This window comes from Oncorhynchus mykiss, chromosome 19 (assembly GCF_013265735.2).
Source record: "Oncorhynchus mykiss isolate Arlee chromosome 19, USDA_OmykA_1.1, whole genome shotgun sequence".
In the NCBI taxonomy this organism is placed as follows: domain Eukaryota; kingdom Metazoa; phylum Chordata; class Actinopteri; order Salmoniformes; family Salmonidae; genus Oncorhynchus; species Oncorhynchus mykiss.
The window spans coordinates 5,722,615-5,750,181 of NC_048583.1; the positions used below are offsets into that span (position 1 = coordinate 5,722,615).

At 42.7% G+C, this 27,567-nt stretch overlaps 1 protein-coding gene across 1 annotated transcript in view; it reads right to left on the minus strand.

The window, feature by feature from the left end:
* Positions 1-182: 182 nt before the first annotated feature.
* LOC110514596 (TBC domain-containing protein kinase-like protein) overlaps positions 183-27,567 on the minus strand; it is a 61,159-nt gene continuing 33,774 nt past the window's right edge. The window contains exons 23-26 of the mRNA XM_036954052.1: positions 25,536-25,717; positions 17,869-18,032; positions 9,888-10,047; positions 183-582 (exon numbers count right to left, since the gene is read on the minus strand). Of these exons, the coding sequence (XP_036809947.1) occupies positions 472-582; positions 9,888-10,047; positions 17,869-18,032; positions 25,536-25,717 (617 nt within the window). The 3' untranslated portion in view covers positions 183-471. The remainder of the gene's footprint in view (positions 583-9,887; positions 10,048-17,868; positions 18,033-25,535; positions 25,718-27,567) is intronic.

Sequence of the window (27,567 nt, forward strand, 5' to 3'; positions counted from 1 at the left end):
GATAGCAGACATGAACTGTGAGTAGTACAATGCTTTTGATGCAATGTCAACTATCAACGCAACCCTTGAGTTCTCTTTTATGATGAGACAGAAGACCTCAAGATTTTATCAATGTGACCTCTTCCCTTATCTTCAAATGATACACCCTTTATCTCTTATGCAAACAGAAGTCAGACACTCTGTACAGTGAGGAGCTGATCTCAGTCATTTTAATGCTGTGACATCTCTGAGCACATACATACAGTACAACGTAAGAATAAAAAAAAGAGAGGGACTGTTACATCAAATTATGAAATCTAAATGTAAAACAATATACAGAAACGCAAGCAAATATTTTCAAAATGTTGTTACGATAAGTTTATTAAAATAAAATAAAAAGAATGCCCGTTGGTAGACGATGAATGAGCGGTTCACTTTTGTTTGTGTGGGTAGGACCGAGTTTGTTTGGCAGCTGACGGGTGTGGTCTCTGATCAGATCTGGGGGGAGGGGACAGTGAGGAGGCCTGTGGGCTTCATCTTGTTGATGCCTCCGTCCAGGGTGGTCACCCGAGGGTAGTTTACCTTCACCAGGTGGGTCGCAAACTGGAGGGGAGACAAGACGAAGGCAAACCATTAACAACATGGAGGAACATTTACCAAACTGGAGGGGAGACAAGACGAAGGCAAACCATTAACAACACGGAGGAACATTTACCAATCTGGAGGGGGGACAACAAGACCAAGGCAAACCATTAACAACATGGAGGAACATTTACCAATCTGGAGGGGGGACAACAAGACCAAGGCAAACCATTAACAACATGGAGGAACATTTACCAATCTGGAGGGGGGACAACAAGACCAAGGCAAACCATTAACAACATGGAGGAACATTTACCAATCTGGAGGGGGGACAACAAGACCAAGGCAAACCATTAACAACATGGAGGAACATTTACCAATCTGGAGGGGGGACAACAAGACCAAGGCAAACCATTAACAACATGGAGGAACATTTACCAATCTGGAGGGGAGGGGGGGGTCAACAAGACCAAGGCAAACCACTAACAACATGGAGGAACATTTACCAATCTGGAGGGGAGGGGGGGTCAACAAGACCAAGGCAAAAAACTAACAACATGGAACATTTATCAAACTGGAGGGGAGGGGGGGTCAACAAGACCAAGGCAAACCACTAACAACATGGAACATTTACCACAACATTCGACAAAGTAGCAGGAAGGTGCAGGAAGAAGACTGCTCCTACTGACGAAGGAGGTCTCTGCGTACTTAGAGAACATGCAGTTGTCTAGTTTCTGCAATTTTCATCTGATACAGGCCCTGGTATCAGATACAGGTCAGATACAGGTCTGATACAGGTTCTTATCTAGGTATCATCTGATACAGGTTCTTATCTAGGTATCATCTGATACAGGTTCTTATCTAGGTACCATCTGATACAGGCCCTGATGTAGGTAAGGGAGAAACGTGTTTCTTCAACATAATAAAGAGCAACACTGTGTTGAAAATATGCTGTAATAGCGCTTTTTGTAATTCTGACTTCCCCAGAACTGGAGCCTGGTGCAACTGGTGTTGCTCACCACATCTATGGCATCACATCTGGGGAATTAAGTTGTTCCCAGACTCTGGTTACTGTAGGTTAGGTGGTCTGCAACACATCCAGTCTCGTCCAGTTGGCTACAGTAGGTACAGTATCTAGTGTAGCTCGACGACAACCTCTCAATTCTTTCAAATAACACAGATGATTCTATTATGGTGCTCGCATTAGCAAGTTGAATTTGTTTGCTAGCGTTTATCAGTGGCTGAGAGAAGAACAAACACGGCTCAGACTAACAAGCAAGGTGAAGTAGTAACCAAACATCACGCCTTGGAGTATAACATTACAGCCAAAACACTGGAATTGGTTCAGGGAAGTGCACTGCTTGGTAAATAACGAAAGATACATTAATGTCAGGCCAATGTATGCAGGCTTGTGTCTCTGTATATATAAACTGTTATATTTACAGTCATGTTTTCATGCATGTTCCGATTGTAAATAGACGGTAAATAAATAAAAATTTCTATCAGACATAAACGATATAGTAGACGACTAAAGACCTAGCTATGTGTCATACATCTCCAGTCTCACTGAGCCATGTATAGAATGCATCCCAAATGGAACCCATTCCCTACATACCACAGCACACTTCTTTTGACCAGAGCCCTATGGGAATATGGTGCCATTTTGAATTCACCCAGAGACTGGGAGAGAAAGCACACTAGGCAGTAAACAAACATTCATCACTAATGCATTAGAGTACAAACAGCATTTCACACACACACACACACACACACACACACACACGTTTGCCTGCCAGGTCAAAACACATTTCTCACAGCTACATATTCTATCTTCTCGACCAGAATGAATCGCAGGTGCTTTAATTCCCTCACCACTAAACCTTGTGGAGACAAAACATTCAGTCCCATTCAAAATCCTATTTCCATAAACCCTAACTCTTACCCTAACCCAAAAACCTAACCCTCAAACTAACCCTAAACATAATTCTAACCCTAACACTAATTCTAACCTTAACTCCAAACCCCATAGAAATAGCATTTGACGTTATGGGAACTAACAAAATGTCCCCAGTTAGTCAACATTTTTGTTTGTTTACTATTCTTGTGAGGACGTCACACACACAGTATGAACCCACAAAAGCACGCACACACTGAATGAATTTCTTAAATATCCTCAAACTAGACTGTCGCAGACTTCAGCTGAAATCTCCAAATGAGAAAAGATCTTCCATCCAGCCTCAGGGCAGATTATTGGGGATGGAAAGGACAAGCAAACAGTCCATTCATTAAGAAAAACTACAGCAGCCAGAGAGAGATTGAGAGAAGGAGGAAAAGTGAATGTGAGAGAGACACAGATGGTCGGCAGAGAGAAAGAGATGAGAGAATTAGGCCAATTTCCACTAATAATCATTTAGAAAAAAGAGCAATTAAGTTTTGGAAACATCTAAAATATTGTGACCCCTCTCATATCATTACTAAGTCCTGCAATGCCAAGAGCTGAGCAAAGAAAATATTCCCCTCATCCAGCTGGTCCTGCGGCTGAGTTCACTAACCTGTTCTACTAACACACTGAAGCCTCAGGACCAGAACATCCAATTAATCAATCAGATAAAACCAAAGTACAACACAGTCAAAACTACATTGCTTATTGGGAAACACAATAAGCAAAATTCAGTGCTATCTGGCCCTAAATCGACAGTACACCGTGGCTAACTACTTGACCATGGTTACTGATCAAAACCTTAGAAAAACCTTGACAAAGTACATGCTCAGTGAGCACAGCCTTGCTATTGAGAAGGGTAGACACAGGAAAACCTGGCTCCCTGCAGAGGAAAGGCTGTGCAACCACTGCAGAACCTGAGAGAGAGCTGCACTTCCTGACAAAATGTAAAAAATATAAAACAATTAGAGAGAGGTTAAAAATATCTCTTTGATGAGAATAGGCTACCCGTCCTGTTGGGGGAGGACGCAGAGAGCAGTGGGTTGGCAGCACACTACATTGCAGCCTGCCATAAGATGAGGGACAGTGTCTGACAGACCAATCAACCTGCAAATGTCCACTACTGTATGCTTATTGTTATTGTTCAACATATGGTTATTTTGACCCATGATTTCTGTTGTTACTGTTGTCCCGTTAACAACATAGATGATTATTATTATGTTAATATTGTAAAACTCCAAAATAAGCTTTGGCAATATGTACACTGTTACGTCATGCCAATGAAGCAAATTGAATTGAGAGACAGAGAGAGACAGAGAGAACGAAAGATGTGTAGAGGGAGGATACAGTGCCTTGCGAAAGTATTCGGCCCCCTTGAACTTTGCGACCTTTTGCCACATTTCAGGCTTCAAACATAAAGATATAAAACTGTATTTTTTTGTGAAGAATCAACAACAAGTGGGACACAATCATGAAGTGGAACGACATTTATTGGATATTTCAAACTTTAACAAATTAAAAACTGAAAAATTGGGCGTGCAAAATTATTCAGCCCCCTTAAGTTAATACTTTGTAGCGCCACCTTTTGCTGCGATTACAGCTGTAGGTCGCTTGGGGTATGTCTCTATCAGTTTTGCACATCGAGAGACTGACATTTTTTCCCATTCCTCCTTGCAAAACAGCTCGAGCTCAGTGAGGTTGGATGGAGAGCAGTTGTGAACAGCAGTTTTCAGTTCTTTCCACAGATTCTCGATTGGATTCAGGTCTGGACTTTGACTTGGCCATTCTAACACCTGGATATGTTTATTTTTGAACCATTCCATTGTAGATTTTGCTTTATGTTTTGGATCATTGTCTTGTTGGAAGACAAATCTCCGTCCCAGTCTCAGGTCTTTTGCAGACTCCAACAGGTTTTCTTTCAGAATGGTCCTGTTTTTTGGCTCCATCCATCTTCCCATCAATTTTAACCATCTTCCCTGTCCCTGCTGAAGAAAAGCAGGCCCAAACCATGATGCTGCCACCACCATGTTTAACAGTGGGTATGGTGTGTTCAGGGTGATGAGCTGTGTTGCTTTTACGCCAAACATAATGTTTTGCATTGTTGCCAAAAAGTTCAATTTTGGTTTCATCTGACCAGAGCACCTTCTTCCACATGTTTGGTGTGTCTCCCAGGTGGCTTGTGGCAAACTTTAAACGACACTTTTTATGGATATCTTTAAGAAATGGCTTTCTTCTTGCCACTCTTCCATAAAGGCCAGATTTGTGCAATATACGACTGATTGTTGTCCTATGGACAGAGTCTCCCACCTCAGCTGTAGATCTCTGCAGTTCATCCAGAGTGATCATGGGCCTCTTGGCTGCATCTCTGATCAGTCTTCTCCTTGTATGAGCTGAAAGTTTAGAGGGACGGCCAGGTCTTGGTAGATTTGCAGTGGTCTGATACTCCTTCCATTTCAATATTATCGCTTGCACAGTGCTCCTTGAGATGTTTAAAGCTTGGGAAATCTTGTTGTATCCAAATCCGGCTTTAAACTTCTTCACAACAGTATCTCGGACCTGCCTGGTGTGTTCCTTGTTCTTCATGATGCTCTCTGCGCTTTTGACGGACCTCTGAGACTATCACAGTGCAGGTGCATTTATACGGAGACTTGATTACACACAGGTGGATTGTATTTATCATCATTAGTCATTTAGGTCAACATTGGATCATTCAGAGATCCTTTCTGAACTTCTGGAGAGAGTTTGCTGCACTGAAATTAAAGGGGCTAAATAATTTTGCACGCCCAATTTTTCAGTTTTTGATTTGTTAAAAAAGTTTGAAATATCCAATAAATGTCATTCCACTTCATGATTGTGTCCCACTTGTTGTTGATTCTTCACAAAAAAATACAGTTTTATATCTTTATGTTTGAAGCCTGAAATGTGGCAAAATGTCGCAAAGTTCAAGGGGGCCGAATACTTTCGCAAGGCACTGTAAGTAGAAGAGATTGATGAAGGAAAAGGAAAGGAAAACGGAGTGAGAGAGGGGGAGAGAAAGAGGGAACGATAGCGAGAGAGTTCGAATTAGAGAGCAAGAGGGAGGGAAACTCACAACAACGAGACTGCAGCAGCACACACATTCTAAGGAAGCGTTTAAGCGAGGATCCAAACAGAAGGACAGTCCAAAGCTCCCTCTCTTTCATCCTGTCGTGATGCCAGAGAAACCAGTAACCGTGCCGTAATCACTCTGCTCAAAGCCGACGGTAAGTCTGTGACTAAGACACACACACAACATCCATGCATGGTTAAATCCCAAATGAATACACCGCCGAGGCAAAGGACAAAAAAAAAGAGAGAGATACAAAGAGGAAGGGAATGTTATGTAGGAGGAGAGTTTGCCTTTCACGCGATCCAGGTGGATGTAGGCTCTGGTGGGGGAAGATAAGACGACAGGAAATGGAGCAAGGAGGTAGGAGTGCAGTGGAAGTGGTGTCTGGGCGACATGGCCAATCAGTAGGGCCTTCATCTAGAGCAACAAGGCCATATTCCTGTGTATCCATCTATAGCACAGGGCTTTATCCTCCCTGCTCTGCAAATTGACAGGTTGTTTTTCTATTGGCTGCAAAGGCTGGAAGATGCCTGTGCAGACTGGGCTCTGTCTTTGCAGAAACACCAGTGTAGATGGGAAGGTCGACTTTATCACGGTAGTTCGTCTCACCTCTGACCTTGAGCCACACGTCACATACACCCCAGACTGACTGTGGTATTTCTTCTAAATGGATTACTCTACCCCCTGTCAGTCACTATCTCTGTTTGTTACTATCTCTGTCAGTCTGTCTCACTGGTCTGGTCTCTCTTATACAGAAGGTCAGATACACAGCAATTTCCTAAGAGTCAACACAGAGGGTTTGGTAAGTATCTGGTTCACAGGCTAAGTTCATTCAGGTTGCCCATTCATTTCAATATGAATACTTGTCTTCCTTACTTCAGAGTAAGTATGGTCTCTCACCTTTTCAAACTGGTCATTAACAGCTACAAAAAGGGGATGAGGGCCGCTAGACTAGAGGTCGACTGATTTATCGGAATGGCCGATTAATTAGGGCCGATTTCAAGATTTCAAAACAATCGGTAATCTGCATTTTTGGACACAGATCATGGCCGATTACATTGCACTCCACGAGGAGACTGCATGGCAGGCTGACTACCTGTTATGCGAGTGCAGCAAGGAGCCAAGGTAAGGTGCTAGCTAGCATTAAACGTATCTTATAAAAAACAATCCATCTTAACATAATCACTAGTTAACTACACATGGTTGATGATAATACTAGTTTATCTAGCTTGTCCTGTGTTGCATATAATCGATGCGGTGCCTATTCATTTATCATTGAATCACAGCCTACTTCGCCAAACGGGTAATTTAACAAGCTCATTCGCAAAAAAAGCACTGTCGTTGCACCAATGTGTACCTAATCATAAACATCAACGCCTTTCTTAAAATCAATACACAAGTATATATTTTTAAACCTGCATATTTAGTTTAAAATAAATTCATGTTAGCAGGCAATATTAAACTAGTGAAATTGTGTCACTTCTCTTGCGTTCATTGCACGCAGTCAGGTTATATGCAACAGTTTTGGCCACTTGGCTCGTTGCAAACTAATTTGCCAGAATTTTACGCAATTATGACATTACATTGAAGGTTATGCAATGTAACAGCAATATTTAGACTTATGGACGCCACCCATTAGATAAAATACAGAACGGTTCCATATTTCACTGAAAGAATAAACATTTTGTTTTCGAAATGATAGTTTCCGGATTTGACCATATTAATGAGCTAAGGCTCATATTTCTGTGTGTTATTATATCATAATTAAGTCTATGATTTGATAGAGCAGTCTGACTGAGCGGTGGTAGGCAGTAGCAGGCTCGTAAGCATTCATTCAAACAGCACTTTACTGCGTTTGCCAGCAGCTCTTCGCAATGCTTCAAGCATTGTGCTGTTTATGACTTCAAGCCTATCAACTCCCGAGATTAGGCTGGCAATACTAAAGTACCAATAGTCAAAAGTATATGAAATACAAAATGGTATAGAGAGAAATAGTCCAATAATAACTACAACCTAAAACTTCTTACCTGGGAATATTGAAGACTCATGTTAAAAGGAACCAGCAGCTTTCATACAGTGGGGCAAAAAAGTATTTAGTCAGCCACCAATTGTGCAAGTTCTCCCACTTAAAGATGAGAGAGGCCTGTAATTTTCATCATAGGTACACTTCAACTATGACAGACAAAATGAGAAAATAAAATCCAGAAAATCATATTGTAGGATTTTTTATGAATTTATTTGCAAATTATGGTGGAAAATAAATATTTGGTCACCTACAAACAAGCAAGATTTCTGGCTCTCACAGACCTGTAACAACTTCTTTAAGAGGCTCCTCTGTCCTCCACTCGTTACCTGTATTATTGGCACCTGTTTGAACTTGTTATCAGTATAAAAGACACTTGTCCACAACCTCAAACAGTGTTCATGTTCTCATGTTCTGAGCAAGGAACTTAAACGTTAGCTTTTTTACATGGCACATATTGCACTTTTACTTTCTTCTCCAACACTTTGTTTTTGCATTATTTAAACAAAATTGAACACGTTTCATTATTTATTTGTGACTAAATTGATTTTATTGATGTATTACATTAAGTTAAAATAAAAGTGTTTATTGTTAATACAGTATTGTTGTAATTGTCATTATTACAAATATATATATAAATAAAAAAATCGGCCGATTAAGCAGTAGCAGCTTTTTTGGTCCTCCAATAATCGTTATCGGTGTTGAAAAATCATAAATCGGTCGACCTCTATGCTAGACCCCACAAATAATTAACTCATTCTCTCTTTTTGGAAGTACATACCGGCCGTAACGGAAGTAAATGAAGAAGAAACTCCATATTTGGTGATCAACGAACATATTTTGACATAACGCTTGCAGAGCTGGTTAATGGGAGTTTGAATCTGAGCTTCCTGGGCGTAAGAGAGGTCTCTAATGCACAGATACTGGTTCATGTGACGCTGTGCGCTGACCTAAGGAGTTATGACATCCCAGATATCCCCTCTTAAAGCACTCTGTGTGGGTCTGAGAGGATCAGAACTATACCCCCTGAACTGGGGCTTCCCAGGCAAGAAGGCCAACCTTCGAAGGAGGCCAACTGTCATCTTGGGGCCAAATGCCAAGAAGAGATGCAAGGTGATGCAACAGAATGCCACATTAATCATATCTAAACCTGCAGTACATGTAGCCTAATAGATTGTTCATAGTAAGGTGTTCAGGTGTACTATTCTGATTTGATGGATTATACCGAGGTGAATTAAACTAAATATGGATTATACCGAGGTGAATTAAACTAAATATGGATTATAACGAGGTGAATTCAACTAAATATGGATTATACCGAGGGGAATTCAACTAAATATGGATTATACCGAGGGGAATTCAACTAAATATGGATTATACCGAGGTGAATTCAACTAAATATGGATTATACCGAGGTGAATTAAACTAAATATGGATTATACCGAGGTGAATTAAACTAAATATGGATTATACCGAGGTGAATTAAACTAAATATGGATTATACCGAGGTGAATTAAACTAAATATGGATTATACCGAGGTGAATTCAACTAAATATGGATTATACCGAGGGGAATTCAACTAAATATGGATTATACCGAGGTGAATTAAACTAAATATGGATTATACCGAGGTGAATTAAACTAAATATGGATTATACGCAGGGGAATTGAACTAAGAATGCTTTTTTTATAGCAGTGTGACTATCATTTATTATTCCATACAGCGAAAAACAGAACCAAATCATGCTTTTATGCTTAATTTGGAAAAATGGTGATTCACTTCAATTACAGTTCACAAATATGCTGATAAGACAGCAAATAGCTTTGCCCCAGAAACAGCTGAATGCAGCATAGACGAGGTGAACTGATTTCAGTGAGAAGAACACAAACTGGACTGTCTGATTGAACAATCCATGACTTCCATATGACTTAGAGTGGAGGTCTGTGGAGGAACGGAATCTGAGCCTAATTGAAACAAAACAGTCTGGCTTGTTGAACTTTTAGGTGGAATACATTTAATTGCTCATTGTGCAAGTTAACTGTCCTAGCTGCAGACACAGTGTGTGTGTGTTGTGTGCACGCATGTGTGTGGGTAGGGTGCACATGTATACATGTGTGTGTGCAGATGCATGCACTTGTGAATCAGGGCTCCCTTGTAAAAGAGAAATTGGTCTCAATGGGACTTCCCGGCATGAATAAAAGGTTCAATGTGTGTGCATTTGCATTCATGCATGCATGTCTGTGTATCCCTAAACGCGTGTGTGTTTTCTCTCACCATGGCGGCGCTCTTCATGGCGTGGCTGATGACCACGATGACACGTCCCCTGAAGCTCTGGAGGGTGCCGGTGGCGGGACACTGCACCAGCTCCCCATCCGGAGAGAACGCCGTGCTGTAGGGGATGCTGATGCTTCCCGAGATGTGGCCTCGGCCGAAGCTGGACACCCTGGGTTAAGGGTCAACGCTGTAAAATGTACACTAGTCTAAGTAAAGTCTTTATGGCATTAAAGTGTCTTATTAGATGGCTGATGAAGTCAGGATCATTATGAGATGGTAATACATTGAGATTATCTCAGATGTCCTCAATAACTTAGGGTGACCAATAAGTCATTAGAAGATTTTCTTCTTCCATGGGGGGGGATTTATTTGGTTTGCCCGTGTTGCAGATGGCTATATTGGTCCGCTAATACAGGACTATTAAAGGCCCAGTGCATTACTTCTGTGATTTTTGTTATATAATAATAATTCATAAATGTGATTTTTCAGGGGGTGCTGTGGCACTCTCGGCACCCCTACTTCCCGCGGCTATGATTAGAACCACATCATAATTCATTCATTAAGTCTATTAGCATTCAGTAGTGATACCGTGAGCTCCATGACAGTGTTTAAATCCCTGCATACCACTATGGGTATGAACATCTGATGTGGATTCTTACACTACAGTATAGTGCTGTTCAGCTAAACTGTTACCTCATTTCACAAGTTAACTTTTAACTTCTTAAAGGTTCTGCAAGTGTTTTACATGTATCATGTGCACTGTAGTTTTTTTAATAAATAATGTTGATTCACACTGTAAAAAATATAAAAATGTAATGATTTGACATACAATTGGCAACCAGCAGCAATAAGATTGTGAGTTTAAAAAAAATTATGTTGTTGAGCAAACTCAACAAAAACTTTGTGTGTGGAAAATTTTGTAGAAAAAAAACTCTTAATCGTTTTGCAGCTGGTTGCCTTACAATTGTACAATTGTATGTCAAATCATTAGATTTTAATATTTTTTACAGTGTGGGGACAGGGAGACAGAAACTGTTTCCAATCCCTCATCCTGATAAAAGTCTGTTTAACACTGCTGCAGTAATAGAACATGACTGAGTGGAGGGAAATGTCCAACAGACTGCAGTTTCACGGTTATGGGCCTAAAACAGAGCAACTGGATATGATTTGGGACTCTGACACGGTGATGAATCTCAGGCTCCGAATGCAGTCGATTCAAATTACAGAGCAATACATCTCCAGGCCATGTGTTCACACGGTCTGTCTATTATAAAATACAGGGATCTATAGTGGACTAGGCCTGTCGAGGGCTAGCTAATACACCAAGGCCATGGTAGCTTGCTTGCTCCAATCAGATTCATTGCAGGTACCACTTAAAATGTCTGTGCGCAATTGGGTGTAAAAAATGCTTGATGTCCACAATATGGGAAATGATTGATTGACTAAAGAAATCTTTAAATCAATCATTTATCCACCTATGTTTAGTCATGCATAATGAATACTACAAGACAATACAAGATCACTGATTAAAAAATACCTTCTGGGTAAGTGCATGGACACAGTACACTATACAGTGCATCACAGCATACAGTGCATCACAGCATACAGTGCATCACAGCATACAGTGCATCCCCCCATACAGTGCAACCCCCCATGACCACCCCCCACCCAGAGTGTAATAATTTAATGTGTGCATGTCATTTTCTGTCTGAGGTGAACTTGAGACAGGGGGTCTGTCTTGGTCTGTCAGCCTAACAGAGTCTACCAGAAGTTTCTACAGCAGCTGCTCTGGCTGCCAAAAACAGTCTCCAGAAATAGGAGGGAGGAGAAAGGAGGAGGAGAGGAAATATCATGAGCCAGGCAAATTAAAGTAATAACTCAATCTCGGGTGAGGGGATGGGTGAATGGGAGGAGGACAGGGAGGGTGGGAACTGGAAGAGTGCTTAAATTTACATAATGAGTGGAAAGAAAGAAAACAAAAGACAATACGTTTGTTAAGCTCTGCTGAGTGCCAGGCAGCTCGCACTGAGGGAACAATGTTAGCTGAGTGCCAGGCAGCTTGCGCTGAGAGAACAGTGTTAGCTATCTGCCGAGGGAACAGTGTTAGCTATCTGCCGAGGGAACAGTGTTAGCTATCTGCCGAGGGAACAGTGTTAGCTATCTGCCAAGTACCAGGTAGCGCGCGCTGAGGGAACAGTGTTAGCTATCTGCCGAGGGAACAGTGTTAGCTATCTTCCGAGGGAACAGTGTTAGCTATCTGCCGAGGGAACAGTGTTAGCTATCTGCCGAGGGAACAGTGTTAGCTATCTGCAGAGGGAACAGTGTTAGCTATCTGCCGAGGGAACAGTGTTAGCTATCTGCCGAGGGAACAGTGTTAGCTATCTGCCGAGGGAACAGTGTTAGCTATCTGCCGAGGGAACAGTGTTAGCTATCTGCCGAGGGAACAGTGTTAGCTATCTGCCGAGGGAACAGTGTTAGCTATCTGCCGAGGGAACAGTGTTAGCTATCTGCCGAGGGAACAGTGTTAGCTATCTGCCGAGGGAACAGTGTTAGCTATCTGCCGAGGGAACAGTGTTAGCTATCTGCCGAGGGAACAGTGTTAGCTATCTGCCGAGGGAACAGTGTTAGCTATCTGCTGAGTGCCAGGCAGCTCACGCTGAGGGAACAGTGTTAGCTATCTGCTGAGTACCAGGCAGCTCGCGCTGAGGGAACAGTGTTAGCTATCTGCTAAGCGCCAGGCAGCTCGCGCTGAGGGAACAGTGTTAGCTATCTGCTGAGTGCCAGGCAGCTCGCGCTGAGGGAACAGTGTTAGCTATCTGCTGAGTGCCAGGCAGCTCGCGCTGAGGGAACAGTGTTAGCTATCTGCTGAGTGCCAGGCAGCTTGTGTTGAGGGAACAGTGAAAGCTAGGCACAAGCGAGCCAGAGAGAAGAACAAAAAACATATTTGTATAATTTAATAATCATTATCTGGCTTGCTCCGTTTCCGAGTGTAGTTATCGACATTATTGCTAGATAATTTTAAGACGAACGGTGCTCAACTGCTTTCCTGAAGCACTTTAGGCCACGTACTAAATTATTCCTGGGAAGAGAGAGGCCATTATACACGCTGACATATTTCACTTTAGTAAATTTAACTTTAATTACTGAATCTTTGCTCTAGAACCCTTAAATGTAAGGTAGTCCACACAACTGTTGTTTAAAACAGCTGTGCATTAACTACTTAAAAAGGTAGCTACAGTCTGAAATCTGGTACTCTGTTCAATTATCATTTACATTCTTGAATATATGCAGGCATGGAAACCAACCACTAGTAAAACACAGGATTGGTGTGATCAATTGAATAACTTTGTGACCAACTGGAGACCCAACACTGTATTTTATCTCACAATCATCACAATGCAGGGTAGCCAGCTCTAAGTGTCCCAAAGCCCTTTTTGTTATTCAGGGTCAGGAGCCTGGGAACCGTTGCCTATCAGGACTCTATAGAATGGAGAGGACTTTGTCTGAGGGAGGACGGTTGCCAGGTATTCCCCCTAATCCCCCTCTGATTAATGGAGCTTTAACCTGTTAGATCTCTAGGGGCGCTATTTCATTTTTGGATAAAAAACGTTCCCGTTTTAAGCGCGATATTTTGTCACGAAAAGATGCTCGACTATGCATATTCTTGACAGTTTTGGAAAGAAAACACTCTGAAGTTTCAGAATCTGCAAAGATTTTGTCTACAGGCGAAACCAAGATGATGCATCAACCAGGAATTAGCAGAATTTCTGAAGCTCTGTTTTCCATTGTCTCCTTATATGGCTGTGATTGCGCAAGGAATGAGCCTACACTTTCTGTCGTTCGCCCAAGGTCTTAGCAGCATTGTGACGTATTTGTAGGCATATCATTGGAAGATTGACCATAAGAGACTACATTTTCCAAGTGTCCGCCTGGTGTCCTGCGTGGAATTCGGTGCGCAATTGCCAGCTGCTCGTACTTTTCCATTTGATATAGGGGAGAAACCATGTGTCCAAGAACAATGTATCAATGAAGAGATATGTGAAAAACACCTTGATGATTGATTCTAAACAACGTTTGCCATGTTTTCAGTCGATATTATGGAGTTAATTTGGAAAAAAGTTCGCGTTTTGAGGACTGAATTTTCGGATTTTTTTTGGTAGCCAAATGTGAGCTATTTCTAATACACAAAGAATCTTTTTGGAAAAACTGAGCATCTGCTATCTAACTGAGAGTATCCTCATTGAAAACATCAGAAGTTCTTCAAAAGGTAAATGATTTTATTTGAAGGCTTTTATGTTTTTGTTGAAATGTTGCGTGCTGGATGCTAACGCTAATGCTAACGCTAAATGCTAACGCTAAATGCTAACGCTAAATGCTAACGCTAAATGCTAACGCTAAATGCTAACGCTAAATGCTAACGCTAAATGCTAACGCTAGCTAGCTACTTTTACACAAATTATTGTTTTCCTATGGTTGAGAAGCATATTTTGAAAATCTGAGATGACAGTGTTGTTTACAAAAGGCTAAGCTTGAGAGATGGCATATTTATTTCATTTCATTTGCGATTTTCATGAATAGTTAATGTTGTGTTATGCTAATGAGCTTGCTGATAGATTTACACAATCCTGGATACAGGGGTTTTTTCATAGCTAAACGTGACGCAGAAAACGGAGCGATTTGTCCTAAACAAATAATCTTTCAGGAAAAACTGAACATTTGCTATCTGAGAGTCTCCTCATTGAAAACATCTGAAGTTCTTCAAAGGTAAATGATTTTATTTGAATGCTTTTCTGTTTTTTTGTGTAAATGTTGCCAGCTGAATGCTAATGCTAAATGCTACGTTAGCCATCAATACTGTTACACAAATGCTTGTTTTGCAATGGTTGAGAAGCATATTTTGAAAATCTGAGATGACAGTGTTGTTAACAAAAGGCTAAGCTTGAGAGCTAGCATATTTATTTCATTTCATTTGCGATTTTCATGAATAGTTAACGTTGCGTTATGGTAATGAGATTGAGTCTGTATTCACGATCCCGGATCCGGGATGGGGAGATCAGAAAGGTTAACTCCCCCTAAAACAATTATCATTCCACTGACCTCTGACGATGACTCTTGAGAGAGTGGCTCACTTTTAAGATGAAAGAGTATTGGTTACTTAGCGCTGGAAAGTCTACTCCTGATAAACTGAACAACTGTCAGGGAAATAGAACTAGAAGAAAACAAACAGTCCATCTGTGCAGACAAATTGTGTTTTTGTTTTGTGATATTGCACTTTTATGAATAGCCAAGATGGATTACTAGGTTATTGATTCTGGCAACCCATTTTTAATCTAAGGCACTTATCAGGTGTATCCACGGGGGAGTGTGTGTTAGGCTGTGTCATACACACACACACACACACACACACACATCAATAATTCAGCCACACCCGCCGAGGGAAGAAATCACATCCCACTTAAGGAGTCTGCCGTTTCTTTCCTCCAAGAAAAGTAAAGAAACGTAAATAACAAATGTGTCTGGGTAACTCTATGTAATTATAACCAGAGGTTAAGTTGGACTTCTAATCAGATCTAACCCCCTGCATATTCACATCTAACCCCCTGCACATTCACTCTCCTTGTTTTCTTAGCATGCTCTTATCCAGGGTAACTTTGTCCATTGGCTGTCAAATGTGCCAGATGTGTTCACACCCAGGGATAGGGCTGGATGTTTTTCTAGAAGAATTACTCCAAGGACTTCAACAATGTTACCTTGTACAAGGTCAATTCACAACCCGAAGACGAAAGCAGCTTCTCCAATCAGCAGAACATATTAGTCCATCTCACACTTCTGATATATGAATTTCATAGGTATTCTCCACCCTGTAACAAAAAAGTCCAAATGTTTTTCAGTTAACCCATAAACCTCCCATCCAGTGGTGGTTTTGTAACTTTTGCCCACACAAGTTGTTTTTGCTGGTAGGTGGCTAACAGGCTAGCAGGTGGCTAACAGACAGCTAACAGGCTAGCAGGTGGCTAACAGGCTAGCAGGTGGCTAACAGGCTAGCAGGTGGCTAACAGGCTAGCAGGTGGCTAACAGGCTAGCAGGTGGCTAACAGGCTAGCAGGTGGCTAACAGGCTAACATGAGGTGGCTAACAGGCTATGCGGTAGCTAATAAGCAGGCAGAATGGATTCTCCTCAGGTCCAGAGGGGCCCCACAGGGGTGTGTACTTAGTCCCCTTCTGTATTCCCTGTTCACCCACAACTGTGTGGCCAAACCATCATTAAGTTTGCTGATGACAGGACAGTGATAGGCCTGATCACCAACAACGATGAGACGGCTTATAGGGAGGAGGTCAGAGAACTGGCAGTGTGGTGCCAGGACAACAACCTCTCCCTCAATGTGGGTAAGACAAAGGAGCTGATCTTGGACTACAGTAAAAGGCGGGCCGAACAGGCCCCAATTAACATCGACGGGGCTGTATTGGAGTGGGTCGAGAGTTTCAAGTTCCTTGGTGTCCACATCATCAACAAGCTATCATGGGCCAAACATACCAAGACAGTCGTGAAGAGGGCATAACAAAACCTTTTCCCCCTCACGAGACTGAAAAGATTTGGCATGGGCCCCCATATTCTCTAAAGGTTTTACAGCTGCACCATCGAGAGCATCCTGACCGGTTGCATCACCACCTGGTATGGCAACTGCTCGGCATCTGACCGTAAGGCGTAACAGAGGGTAGTGCGAACGGCCCAGTACATCATTGGGGCCAAGCTTCCTGCCTTCCAGGACCTATATAATATGCGGTGTAAGAGGAAAGCCCATAAAATTGTCAGAGACTCCAGTCACCCAAGTTATAAACGTTTTTTTCTCTGCCACCACACGGCAAGCGGTACCGGAGCGTCAAGTCTAGGACCAAAAGGCTCCTCAACAGCTTCCACCCCCAAGCCATAAGACTGCTGAACAATTCATAAAAATCACCACCGGACAATTTACATTACCCCCCCCCCCCCCCGTACACTGCTGCTACTCGCTGTTCATTTGTTACCTATGCATAGTCACTTCACCCCCACCTACATGTACAGATTACCTCAACTAGCCTACACACTGTGCAGGGGTACCGTTGCCCCCTGTATATTGCCTCGTTATTGTTATCCTTATTGTGTTACTTTCAATTTTAGCCTACTTGGTAAATATTTTATTCTTCTTGAACTGCTCTGTTGGTTAAGGGCTTGTAAGTAAGCATTTCACGGTAAAGTCTACACTTGCTGTATTCAGCACATGTGGCAAATAAAGTTTGATTTGACGCAGTAGCTAACACTCCAGACCTCCATACTCTCCTCAGCCAGATAGAGAGCACAGAAGGCAAGCCAGTTATTGAACACAGGACCAGTCATATACACAGCCAATGTATACTCTGCACAAAGCCATGGCTGAACTGAACCAACATAAAATATTTCTAAGACTGTGTACTAGCAGTGTGTGAATTGAGTAGATCAGTCTTGATGGCGCTAAAAGCTACATACAAGCCAAACACACACACACACACACACAGTACTGGTGGTGGTACTGCACAACACCAATACAGCCTGAAGGTGAAAAGCATATTTCAGTAGCGATCCCTTCTCTGGAGACATAGCCGAGGCCAATAACACGTGCATTTATTCAAATGAGCTACAGTACGACTCGTCTTTTATGACAACATGCTATAAATTCCCCTTCAAAGTAAAACAGAACACTTGGGCTCTCGTCTCTCTATGTGGTGCTGTGCTAACACAAAACAGCCCGGGGGTAGAAGAAGAGGCATATTTTAATCATCTGCCCTGAAGACCTCCGTCTCTGCTGTGCTTGCTCTTTGGGGTCGAGGTCGGTTTTATTGTAAAAGCACTTTGTGCCAACTGCTTAATGTGCTGATGTAGAAAAGGCTTCATTAATTGAACCGATCAATTGATTGATTAATTCCCCTCTCTCTCACACACACACACACACACACACAAAGGATACTCCTCGATGCTGCGGATGTCGACGGCAAGGATCTTTGGCTTGCTGGCCTTGCTCCTCTTGGTTTGACCCCCCACCGACAGCTCACACAGGTCAATGAGGTCCTCGGCTGAGATACGGGGGGACACCTCGGCTTTCAGGTCACTCAGCGCCAAGGGCTCCCGCGACTGGAGAGAAGGAGATAAGAGAGAGTTATGACCACTCAGGTAGAATTGGTATCGTCAGTATACAGTCGTGGCCAAAAGGTTTGAGAATGACACAAATATTACATTTTCACAAAGTCTGCTACCTCAGTTTGTATGATGGCAATTTGCATATACTCCAGAATGTTATGAAGAGTGATCAGTTATGAAGAGTGAATTGCCATCAAATGAACTGAATCCCTAAAAAACATTTCCACTGCATTTCAGCCCTGCCACAAAAGGACCAGCTGACATCATGTCAGTTATTCTCTCGTTAACACAGGTGTGAGTGTTGATGAGGATAAGGCTGGAGATCTCTCTGTCATGCTGATTGAGTTTGAATAACAGACTGGAAGCTTCAAAAGGAGGGTGGTGCTTGGAATCAATGTTCTTCCTCTGTCAGCCATGGTTACCTGCCGTCATCATTGCTTTGCACAAAAAGGGCTTCACAGGCAAGGATATTGCTGCCAGTAAGATTGCACCTAAATTAACCATTTATCAGATCATCAAGAACTTCAAGGAGAGCAGGTCAATTGTTGTGAAGAAGGCTTCAGGGCGCCCAAGAAAGTCCAGCAAGCGTCAGGACCATCTCCTAAAGTTGATTCAGCTGCGGGATCGGGGCACAACCAGTACAGAGCTTGCTCAGGAATGGCAGCAGGCAGGTGTGAGTGCATCTGCATGCACAGTGAGGCGAAGACTTTTGGAGGATGGCCTGGTGTCAAGAAGGGCAGCAAAGAAGCCACTTCTCTCGAGGAAAAACATCAGGGACAGACTGATATTCTGCAAAAGGTACAGGGATTGGACTGCTGAGAACTGGGGCAAAGTCATTCTCTCTGATGAATCCCCTTTCCAATTGTTTTGGGCATCCGGAAAAAAAGCTTGTCCGGAGAAGACAAGGTGAGCACTACCATTAGTCCTGTGTCATGCCAACAGTAAAGCATCCTGAGATCATTCATGTGTGGGGTTGCTTCTCAGCCAAGGGAGTGGGCTCACTCACAATTTTGCCTAAGAACACAGCCATGAATAAAGAATGGTACCAACACATCCTCCGAGAGCAACTTCTCCCAACCATCCAGGAACAGTTTGGTGACGAACAATGCCTTTTCCAGCATGATGGAGCACCTTGCCATATGGCAAAAGTGAAAACTAAGTGGTTCGGGGAACAAAACATCAATATTTTGGGTCCATGGCCAGGAAACTCCCCAGACCTTAATCCCATTGAGAACTTCTGGTCAATCCTCAAGAGACGGGTGGACAAACAAAAACCTACAAATTCCGACAAACTCCAAGTATTGATTATGCAATAATGGGCTGCCATCAGTCAGGCTGTGGCCCAGAAGATAAATTGACAGCATGCCAGTGTGGATTGCAGAGGTCTTGAAAAAGAAGGGTCAACTCTGCAAATATTGACTCTTTGCATCAACTTCATGTAATTGTAAATAAAAGCCTTTGACACTTATGAAATGCTTGTAATTATACGTCAGTATTCCATAGTAACATCTGACAAAAATATCTAAACACACTGAAGCAGCAAACTTTGTGAAAATTAATATTAGCGTCATTCTCAAAACTTTTGGCCACGACTGTACAGTTTGTTATTTAGTTGTCCAGCAAACATCGAACTCTCAAAGGAAGACTTTAATATCTTGGTGACAATAACAGCATTCAGTGGAACTGTACAATAGCTTTGTCAGTATTTTGTAAATATGTAAATACTGTACGTAGTTCCCAAGAAAGGACCCGAAGCGATATCAGTGCCATTGACGGCAAAGCAGAAAATACTTTGTACTGAGGACAGAGGATTTTGGAAAGGCACTCTCCCTTTCCAGTCGACACTACAGGATAATGCTGCCCTGGAGGTGACAGCGCAGACCGGCTCTGATGAGCAGTGTTAATGGGGAGAGCCAGGGAGTCCACTGGCACTGTGGCTATTTGTCATCAAAGACTTGAGAGTATAAGCACGTTTTAGGAGTCTGTGTGGCAGGGACAATGGTGGCACTGAGGTGCCGGTATCTCCTGTGAACAGAGTGTGCAGCCTGAGGGGGAATCCTACTTAGCTTTCCCTTTGTAAGCAGTCTTGACATCTCTAGAGGTGTGTCACTGAAGTTCTGCTTTCCAAATGACTCTTGTATAATGTCACCTAAACCTCAAAGCTTCCACGAAACATCTCCTTGTAAATATATACAATTACAGAATCTACGGCAATACATGGCAAGGGGCAGGTGATATGAGACAATGCATCATCTGAAGTAGAACCTTTCGATGGATGGCGATGACCTTATGGCAGTTGAATGTATTCCAAAAAATATATCCTCCTCAGGATACAGCACAAATCAAGTTGTGAAGACCTCTCACATTCACTGATGGAGCGAGAGAGAGGATGGGATCGTGGAATGATTGCTATTGATACATGCATCAATGAGCCCGATGATCTGCTGGCACAGATCACACATTTCACTGGCTGTCATGAGTCAATAGGAAGCAGGGAGCATGAACGAGAGAGCAGGGGTGAGAGGAAGAGAGAAAAAGAGTGAAAAAGAATTAAATTAAAAATACTTTAGGCTATTAATCCCACAAGGGGCAATTGTGCAAACAAGGAGAGGATAGACGAAGGAGGAGGAGGGTGCTTTACTCATACAAACGAGAGGCAGTTCATTATCATTAGGTTCTGCGGGTGTATTTTATTCACTTAACTGTCCAGTCATTGAATCGGTGGGAGACACTCAATGCTTTAAGACCTCTGAGCGTATATAACCACGCAGAGTTGGACTAAAACCAGCCATTCAGTTTTCCTGTGTCTTATCCTATTGTACAACAGCTGATGAAAACAAACACTTTTAAAGTGTTCGTTTTCATCAGCTGTTGTACAATAGGATAAGACACAGGAAAACTGAATGTTGACTGCACTGGGCATGTACCTGTTCCTCCAGCTTAAGTACTGGTAGCCCATGTTTATAGCCAAGTTATCCTTACTCATTGTGTTTTTATTCCTTGTGTAAATCTTTTTTGTTCTATTCTCTCTCTCTGTTTCTCTCTGCATTGTTGGGAAAGGCCAGTAAGTAAGCATTTCACTGATACACTATGATTAAAAAAGTGCCATCTACAACCTAAAAGGGTTCTTCGGCTGTCCCCAAAGGAGAACCCTTTATAGTTCCTAAACTCAGCAAAAAAAGAAACGGCCCTTTTTCAGGACCCTGTCTCTCAAAGATAATTCGAAAAATCCAAATAATTTCACAGATCTTCATTGTAAAGGGTTTAAACACTGTTTCCCATGCTTGTTCAATGAACCATAAACAATTAAATGAACATGCACCTGTGGAACGGTCGTTAAGACACTAACAGCTTACAGAGGCACGTAGACAATTAAGGTCAATGTTATGAAAACTTAAAACACTAAAGAGGCATTTCTACTGACTCTGAAAAACACCAAAAGAAAGATGCCCAGGGTCCCTGCTCATCTCCGTGAACATGCCTTAGGCATGCTGCAAGGAGGCATGAGTACTGCAGATGTGGCCAGGGCAATAAATTGCAATGTCCGTACTGTGAAACTGCTCAGACAGACAACGCTACAGAGAGACAGGACGGACAGCTGATCGTCCTCGCAGTGGAAGACCACGTGTAACAACACCTGCACAGGATCGGTACATCCGAGCATCACACCTGCAGGACAGGTACAGGATGGCAACAACAACTGCCCGAGTTACATCAGGAACGCACAGTCCCTCCATCAGTGCTGACTGTCCGCAATAGGCTGAGAGAGGCTTCGAAGTCACTAAACAGCCATGACTGATAGGAGGGCTCCATAAAGAGGTAATAAAGGCTGTACAATGACCACACACACACAGGCCGGCGGGCGCACACACACAGCCATTGGCCGGCGGGCACACACACAGCCGTGCACGCACACACACACACAAACAGACTGACAATAATACAACAAATAGTTTGGATTAGCACAGGCAAACTGTAAGCACCTTATCCAATCAGCAGTGAGAAAGTAGGAGAAAGATTGATAAGAGCAATCCATTATGATGATAACTGTTGCTTGGATAAGGTAACTGGATGATGTCCTAAAAGAGATCACAATCAATATAAAGCTCTTTAAAAGCTAAGCCTAGAATGCATTAAGAAGTGAATAAGATGTCATAAATTTGTATAATCAGACAGCTTTAATATCTACTCCACACACACAGACACACACACACACACACATACACAATGGTGCTGGCAATGACAGGATAGTGGGTTTGATTCCCGGGACCACACGTATGCAAAATGTGTGCACGCATTGATTGGATAAAAGTATCTGCTAAATGGCATTATAATATAATGACCCAGGCTCAGTTCAGTATGGAGTAAGCATTTTTTAAATGGTGTGAAACCGGGAGAAACCGTCCACATTTGTCCAATAACGTTTTAAATTTGTACCATCTGTTGCAAAACACTTTGCGATGGTGTGCACTACTGAACACTACCCAGAGCTTGTTTTTCCTCACCAACGTTTACTGTGCAGAGGAACCTGATAGCCCCTATTGGTTCACATGATCAACTGCATGAGAACATGAATGTACAGTACTATAACGACAATACCCATCATGGTGACAACCAGCTTAGACTGAGGTCGAGTGATAATGAATAGCCAACAGCCGTGCTGTACATTCACCATGCAGCGATTTGCCATCCCAATATGAACTCCCATACATTCATGGCATTATAATCATGGTGACATACAGGCATTCAGTTACAGTATTAGCACAAACGCTGGCATAATTTCTCAGGGCACGACTCTATCCCCATCAAGGATTTCAGTGTAAATTGCAGTCGCGACAGACCAGATGAATTCAAAATCATGAGTAAAGAAACTGATCAGAAAAGGGCTAACTTGAAACCTAGGAGCCGCCATGAAACCCATTAAGGAATAACCTTCACAAAGAAATGGAGAAAGGATATTCCTCCCCACATTTATTCCTATTAGATCATATTGAATAAGATTATATGGACGGGGGAGGGGGGTCCTCCCGATGATCCTAGAACAGCACTTTATAAATACAGACCCTAAATGTCTTTTATGTTCCATTAATGGCCATGCGGCACTTACCAATGTCCCTCTCAACTAAAGTGAAGTAACTTTTCTGGCAGCAGGGGCAAGCAGAGCAGAGCGACGCTTTTTAATCAAATGCCTCCGTGTTTTTGCTGACAGACAGACTCGAGCTAGGCCCAGAGCAGAGCCGGGTCCTGGGTCCAGGCATACAGTAAACACTTCATTTCTCTGGTGTCATGACAACATCATCTCGCCCGGATTTGATGAAATGTTCTTTGGGAAATTGAATAAGTTACTCACTGCACGCTGTAGGGCATACAGTCAACCAAACAGATATGAACTCAACACGCATATTGAGAAATTAAATGATAGAATCCATCTTCAGATGTGGTCGTTTCTTTCAACTTCTGGGTGTCGAGTAAAATGTGATGTTATTTAACTAAAACGATCAAACCCAGATAAGCAGACTAGGATCTTGAAGGAGAGTATTTTAAAAATTGTAACAATTTCATGTGCAATTCAAAAAACAGGAAAAATATATACTATAACGTTGAAGCTGAAATGTATGGAACACACAGTAGTAGAGAACAGGGATATGAAATGAAGTGGGAATCATTATGCTTTTGGTATCCTTATGGTTTCTGTAGCTGCTATAAAACCATGATTCCTAGAACATGGTATTAATAAGAAAAACTGGATTCAGGTCAATACTCTAGCCTCCCTCTAAGATTGGCCATTATGTTGCATGTTCGTGGTTCTCCTCTGTTACCCCCAAAAGAAAGCCTAGCGCTGTAAACCAACCTCTCTGAGACTGACGTTTCACAGCTGTGTTCCTGTTCCTCCCTGCCTTTATGTGATTTCTGAGGAAGAATCTTGAGGGCACTGCAGACTATCATTACACGGTAAACCGAACCTTAGGTACTTTTCCCAATACGACAACATGAAAAAGGGTTTGGTACTAGAATTTGTTACCTTCGGTTCTGTCAAACGTGTCTCACGTCATATAGGGATTGAGAGGATCGTGTCTGTCTAGTAAATTTGTCTGAATCTTCTCAAGAGGGCAGTAGTAAGCTAGCCAGGATACTTGTGGGTGGTAATCGGGCCTCCGGAGACTGGACGTGTTTAAATGGTTTAGGGTTGAGCCCCTCGTGTCTGTGTTAACCAGCCATTAGGCTCAGATTACAACCCAGGATTTATTCCCCTTGGACCAAATTAAATTAACAGCCAGTCAAGTTTTATCCCTCTGAATAATCATAAATTAACAGCCAGTCAAGTTTTATCCCTCTGAACAATCATAAATTAACAGCCAGTCAAGTTTTATCCCTCTGAACAATCATAAATTAACAGCCAGTCAAGTTTTATCCCTCTGAATAATCATAAACTAACAGCCAGTCAAGTTTTATCCCTCTGAATAATCATAAACTAACAGCCAGTCAAGTTTCATCCCTCTGAATAATCATAAACTAACAGCCAGTCAAGTTTCATCCCTCTGAATAATCATAAATTAACAGCCAGTCAAAGCTGACAGCCTGACCACCGGAAAATGGAAACCTCCAATTAATAATATATGAAAGATTGAGCAACTGGAAAAACACTGACTGATTCCGGAAGGAATTAATACAGCAATATAGCGGCCATTTTGGGTCTAGAGTCCTCACTGACCCTCAATGTCCCCCATCTCCATTACATGTGTACTGTAGTGTTGTCTGTCTGAGAATGAGGCGGTCTACATTTGACTAAATGTCACCGAGAGAGTAACCGAGAGCAACCAATAGACACAATAGTACGATTTCATTAGGGTGTGAAAACCACACAAGAGACATCCCCACTCAATCATGGGGCCTAGGACAACCCATGTCTGAGTGGGAACACATGTAAACTCATGACGAGATGGGTGGATTGAGGTAGCTGCAAACAGGTTAAATAGGGCCCACTGCCTTACAGCAAGGCCTGTTTGGGCATGAAGGAGCTAGAATAGAGTTAGATGGTGTGCCTGTACGTGTGTGTGTGTTTATTTCAAAAGTACTCACAAGGGTAGTAAATAATGTAAATTATTATAACAATAACTGACATTTTGCCAGTCCCCAAAAGGAAAAGGGCTATTTTAGGGTTACAATTAGGGTTCAGGTTCATGGCTCAGATTTAGGTTTATAGGGTTCAGGTTAGGATAATAAAACCAACGTGTGTGTGTGTGTGTGTGTGAGAGAGGTGTATGAGTTTGGCTATGCGTGAATGTGAGTACATATATACACGAGTGAGTGCGTGAATGTGTCCATATCTGTGTGTGAGTGAATGTGTCCATACCTGTGTGTGAGTGAAAGTGTCCATACCTGTGTGTGAGTGAAAGTGTCCATACCTGTGTGTGAGTGAAAGTGTCCATACCTGTGTGTGAGTGAATGTGTCCATATCTGTGTGTGAGTCGTGTGTGATGATGGAGGAGTACTCACCAGGTCCGTCTTGGGCATGTCCTGGTAGTCTGAGGAGTAGTAGTTGGCCGCCTTGCCGAAGCCGTTGGTGCTGCTGTCTCCCTGGGCCTTGGGAGGCTGGGCGTGCTGGCGGTAAGTGGCGCTCTTGGGAGTCCAGCAGAACAGGTTGATGGATTCCCGGACGCAGCGCTCAATGTCAATCTCTGGAAGGAGGAAGGGAAACATTCTTCATTTTGTTCTCTATTTCACTGCCCCCTTTTTCTGTGCTAATGAAACATGTGGCTAATGAGAGCTTTTGGCATGGCCTGCCACCGACCCAGACAAAATCAAATATGAGATGGATCTTTATTCCAGGAATGGGGGGTGAGGGTTTGTCAGGACAGGCTATGGTAGAGGGGCGGTATGCTCTCAGTGTACAGGACCTTACAAATATATGGTTACAGACAGGAGGTCATTCCAGTGAACCACTGGTAGTCAGATTCCTCTCCAGCCAAGCAGGCAGGCAGACAGAGACAGACACAGAGACCGACAGACAGGCAGCTGGGCATTCCATGGCAGTGTGTGTGTGTGTGTGTGTTAGAGATACACTTTGTCAGACAGATGTGATTTGATTCAGTTGATTATGTGGCGGTTGATTGAATGAGGGGGGTTTCTGACACAGTCAGGGCTACAAATCAACTGTTGGACTGGAGGGACTCTGGCAACTGCTAGCTAGGTAATGGGGATATGGAACCCTATTAAAAAGGCAGTCTGGGATATGGCCTCTTCTATTCAATTGCCATTTTGATTAAATACCCCTTGATTCATGAAGAATATAACTTAATGCATGTCTAAGTACAACTGTCCTGCCCTGGCCTACCATAACCCAAGATATGAGACTGTACTACTCAATTGGCCTACCATAACCCAAGATATGAGACTGTACTACTCAATTGGCCTACCATAACCCAAGATATGAGACTGTACTACTCCATTGGCCTACCATAACCCAAGATATGAGACTGTACTACTCCATTGGCCTACCATAACCCAATATATGAGACAGCACTACTCCATTGGCCTACCATAACCCAATATATGAGACAGCACTACTCCATTGGCCTACCATAACCCAATATATGAGACAGCACTACTCCATTGGCTATGTTTTAAGGCTGAAACACAAATCGCAGATTGCGCCTTTAAAATGTGTCTGTGTCAACGGCCCTGTGGGAGATGGATGTGACTCTGAATGATCGGGTAGTGACTAGTGCCACAGCCCCAATCAAACACAACGGAGGGAAGGAGACAACCGAATCACTGGCAAATGCTCCCTGCATGTCAATGTGGACACTTGTCTACAGAATGTAAATAGATGGTCTACTGTAAACTGGAAGAAGAAAAATGCACCCGGGCACTTTCTTTGATTACATTTAAAATGCAAATTGATTGACGGAGCTGTACTGTAGCCTCTCGGGCCATTCTGATTAGAATGGTACACGCACACACACACACAGTGACATTCATAACACAAAACCCATAAAGCAACCCTATCCAATCCACTTCCTATGCAACCCTTTGATCCTCACTGCATCAGTCTATCCAAACATTCGACTTCCTGTCTGAGAAGTGGTCTGGCAGCTCTTGGGAGTTGTATTACTCCTAGCTACATGTCTAGAACTACAGCTCATCAGGCCTTTGAGCTGTGCTCCTCATTGAGGCGGATGCTAATGTTGCGTGAAGGCAAATGCTGCCACATCATCAGTACACCCAAGACAGGGCCTTACCTGCTGCCAAGCCAGCCATTGTGACGTGTGTGTTTGTGTTGGCAAGTTTCCAAACAAGAAAAAGTTACAGATGACTTTAAAAAGGCAACATGTTGAACTAACAGAGGAACAAATAGGGGACAAAAATCAGCAGGTTGAGACGTTGCGTTCTAGAACGCTCACAGGGCGAAAAGAAGCTTACTGTGCCTGCCTCGGTTTACTTAGCGTGCTTAGTCCTGCCTCGCTTTGGTTCATCATTCAATTCAATTTTAACTCCCAATCTTTGAATTTCAGTAGCGAATTCCTGC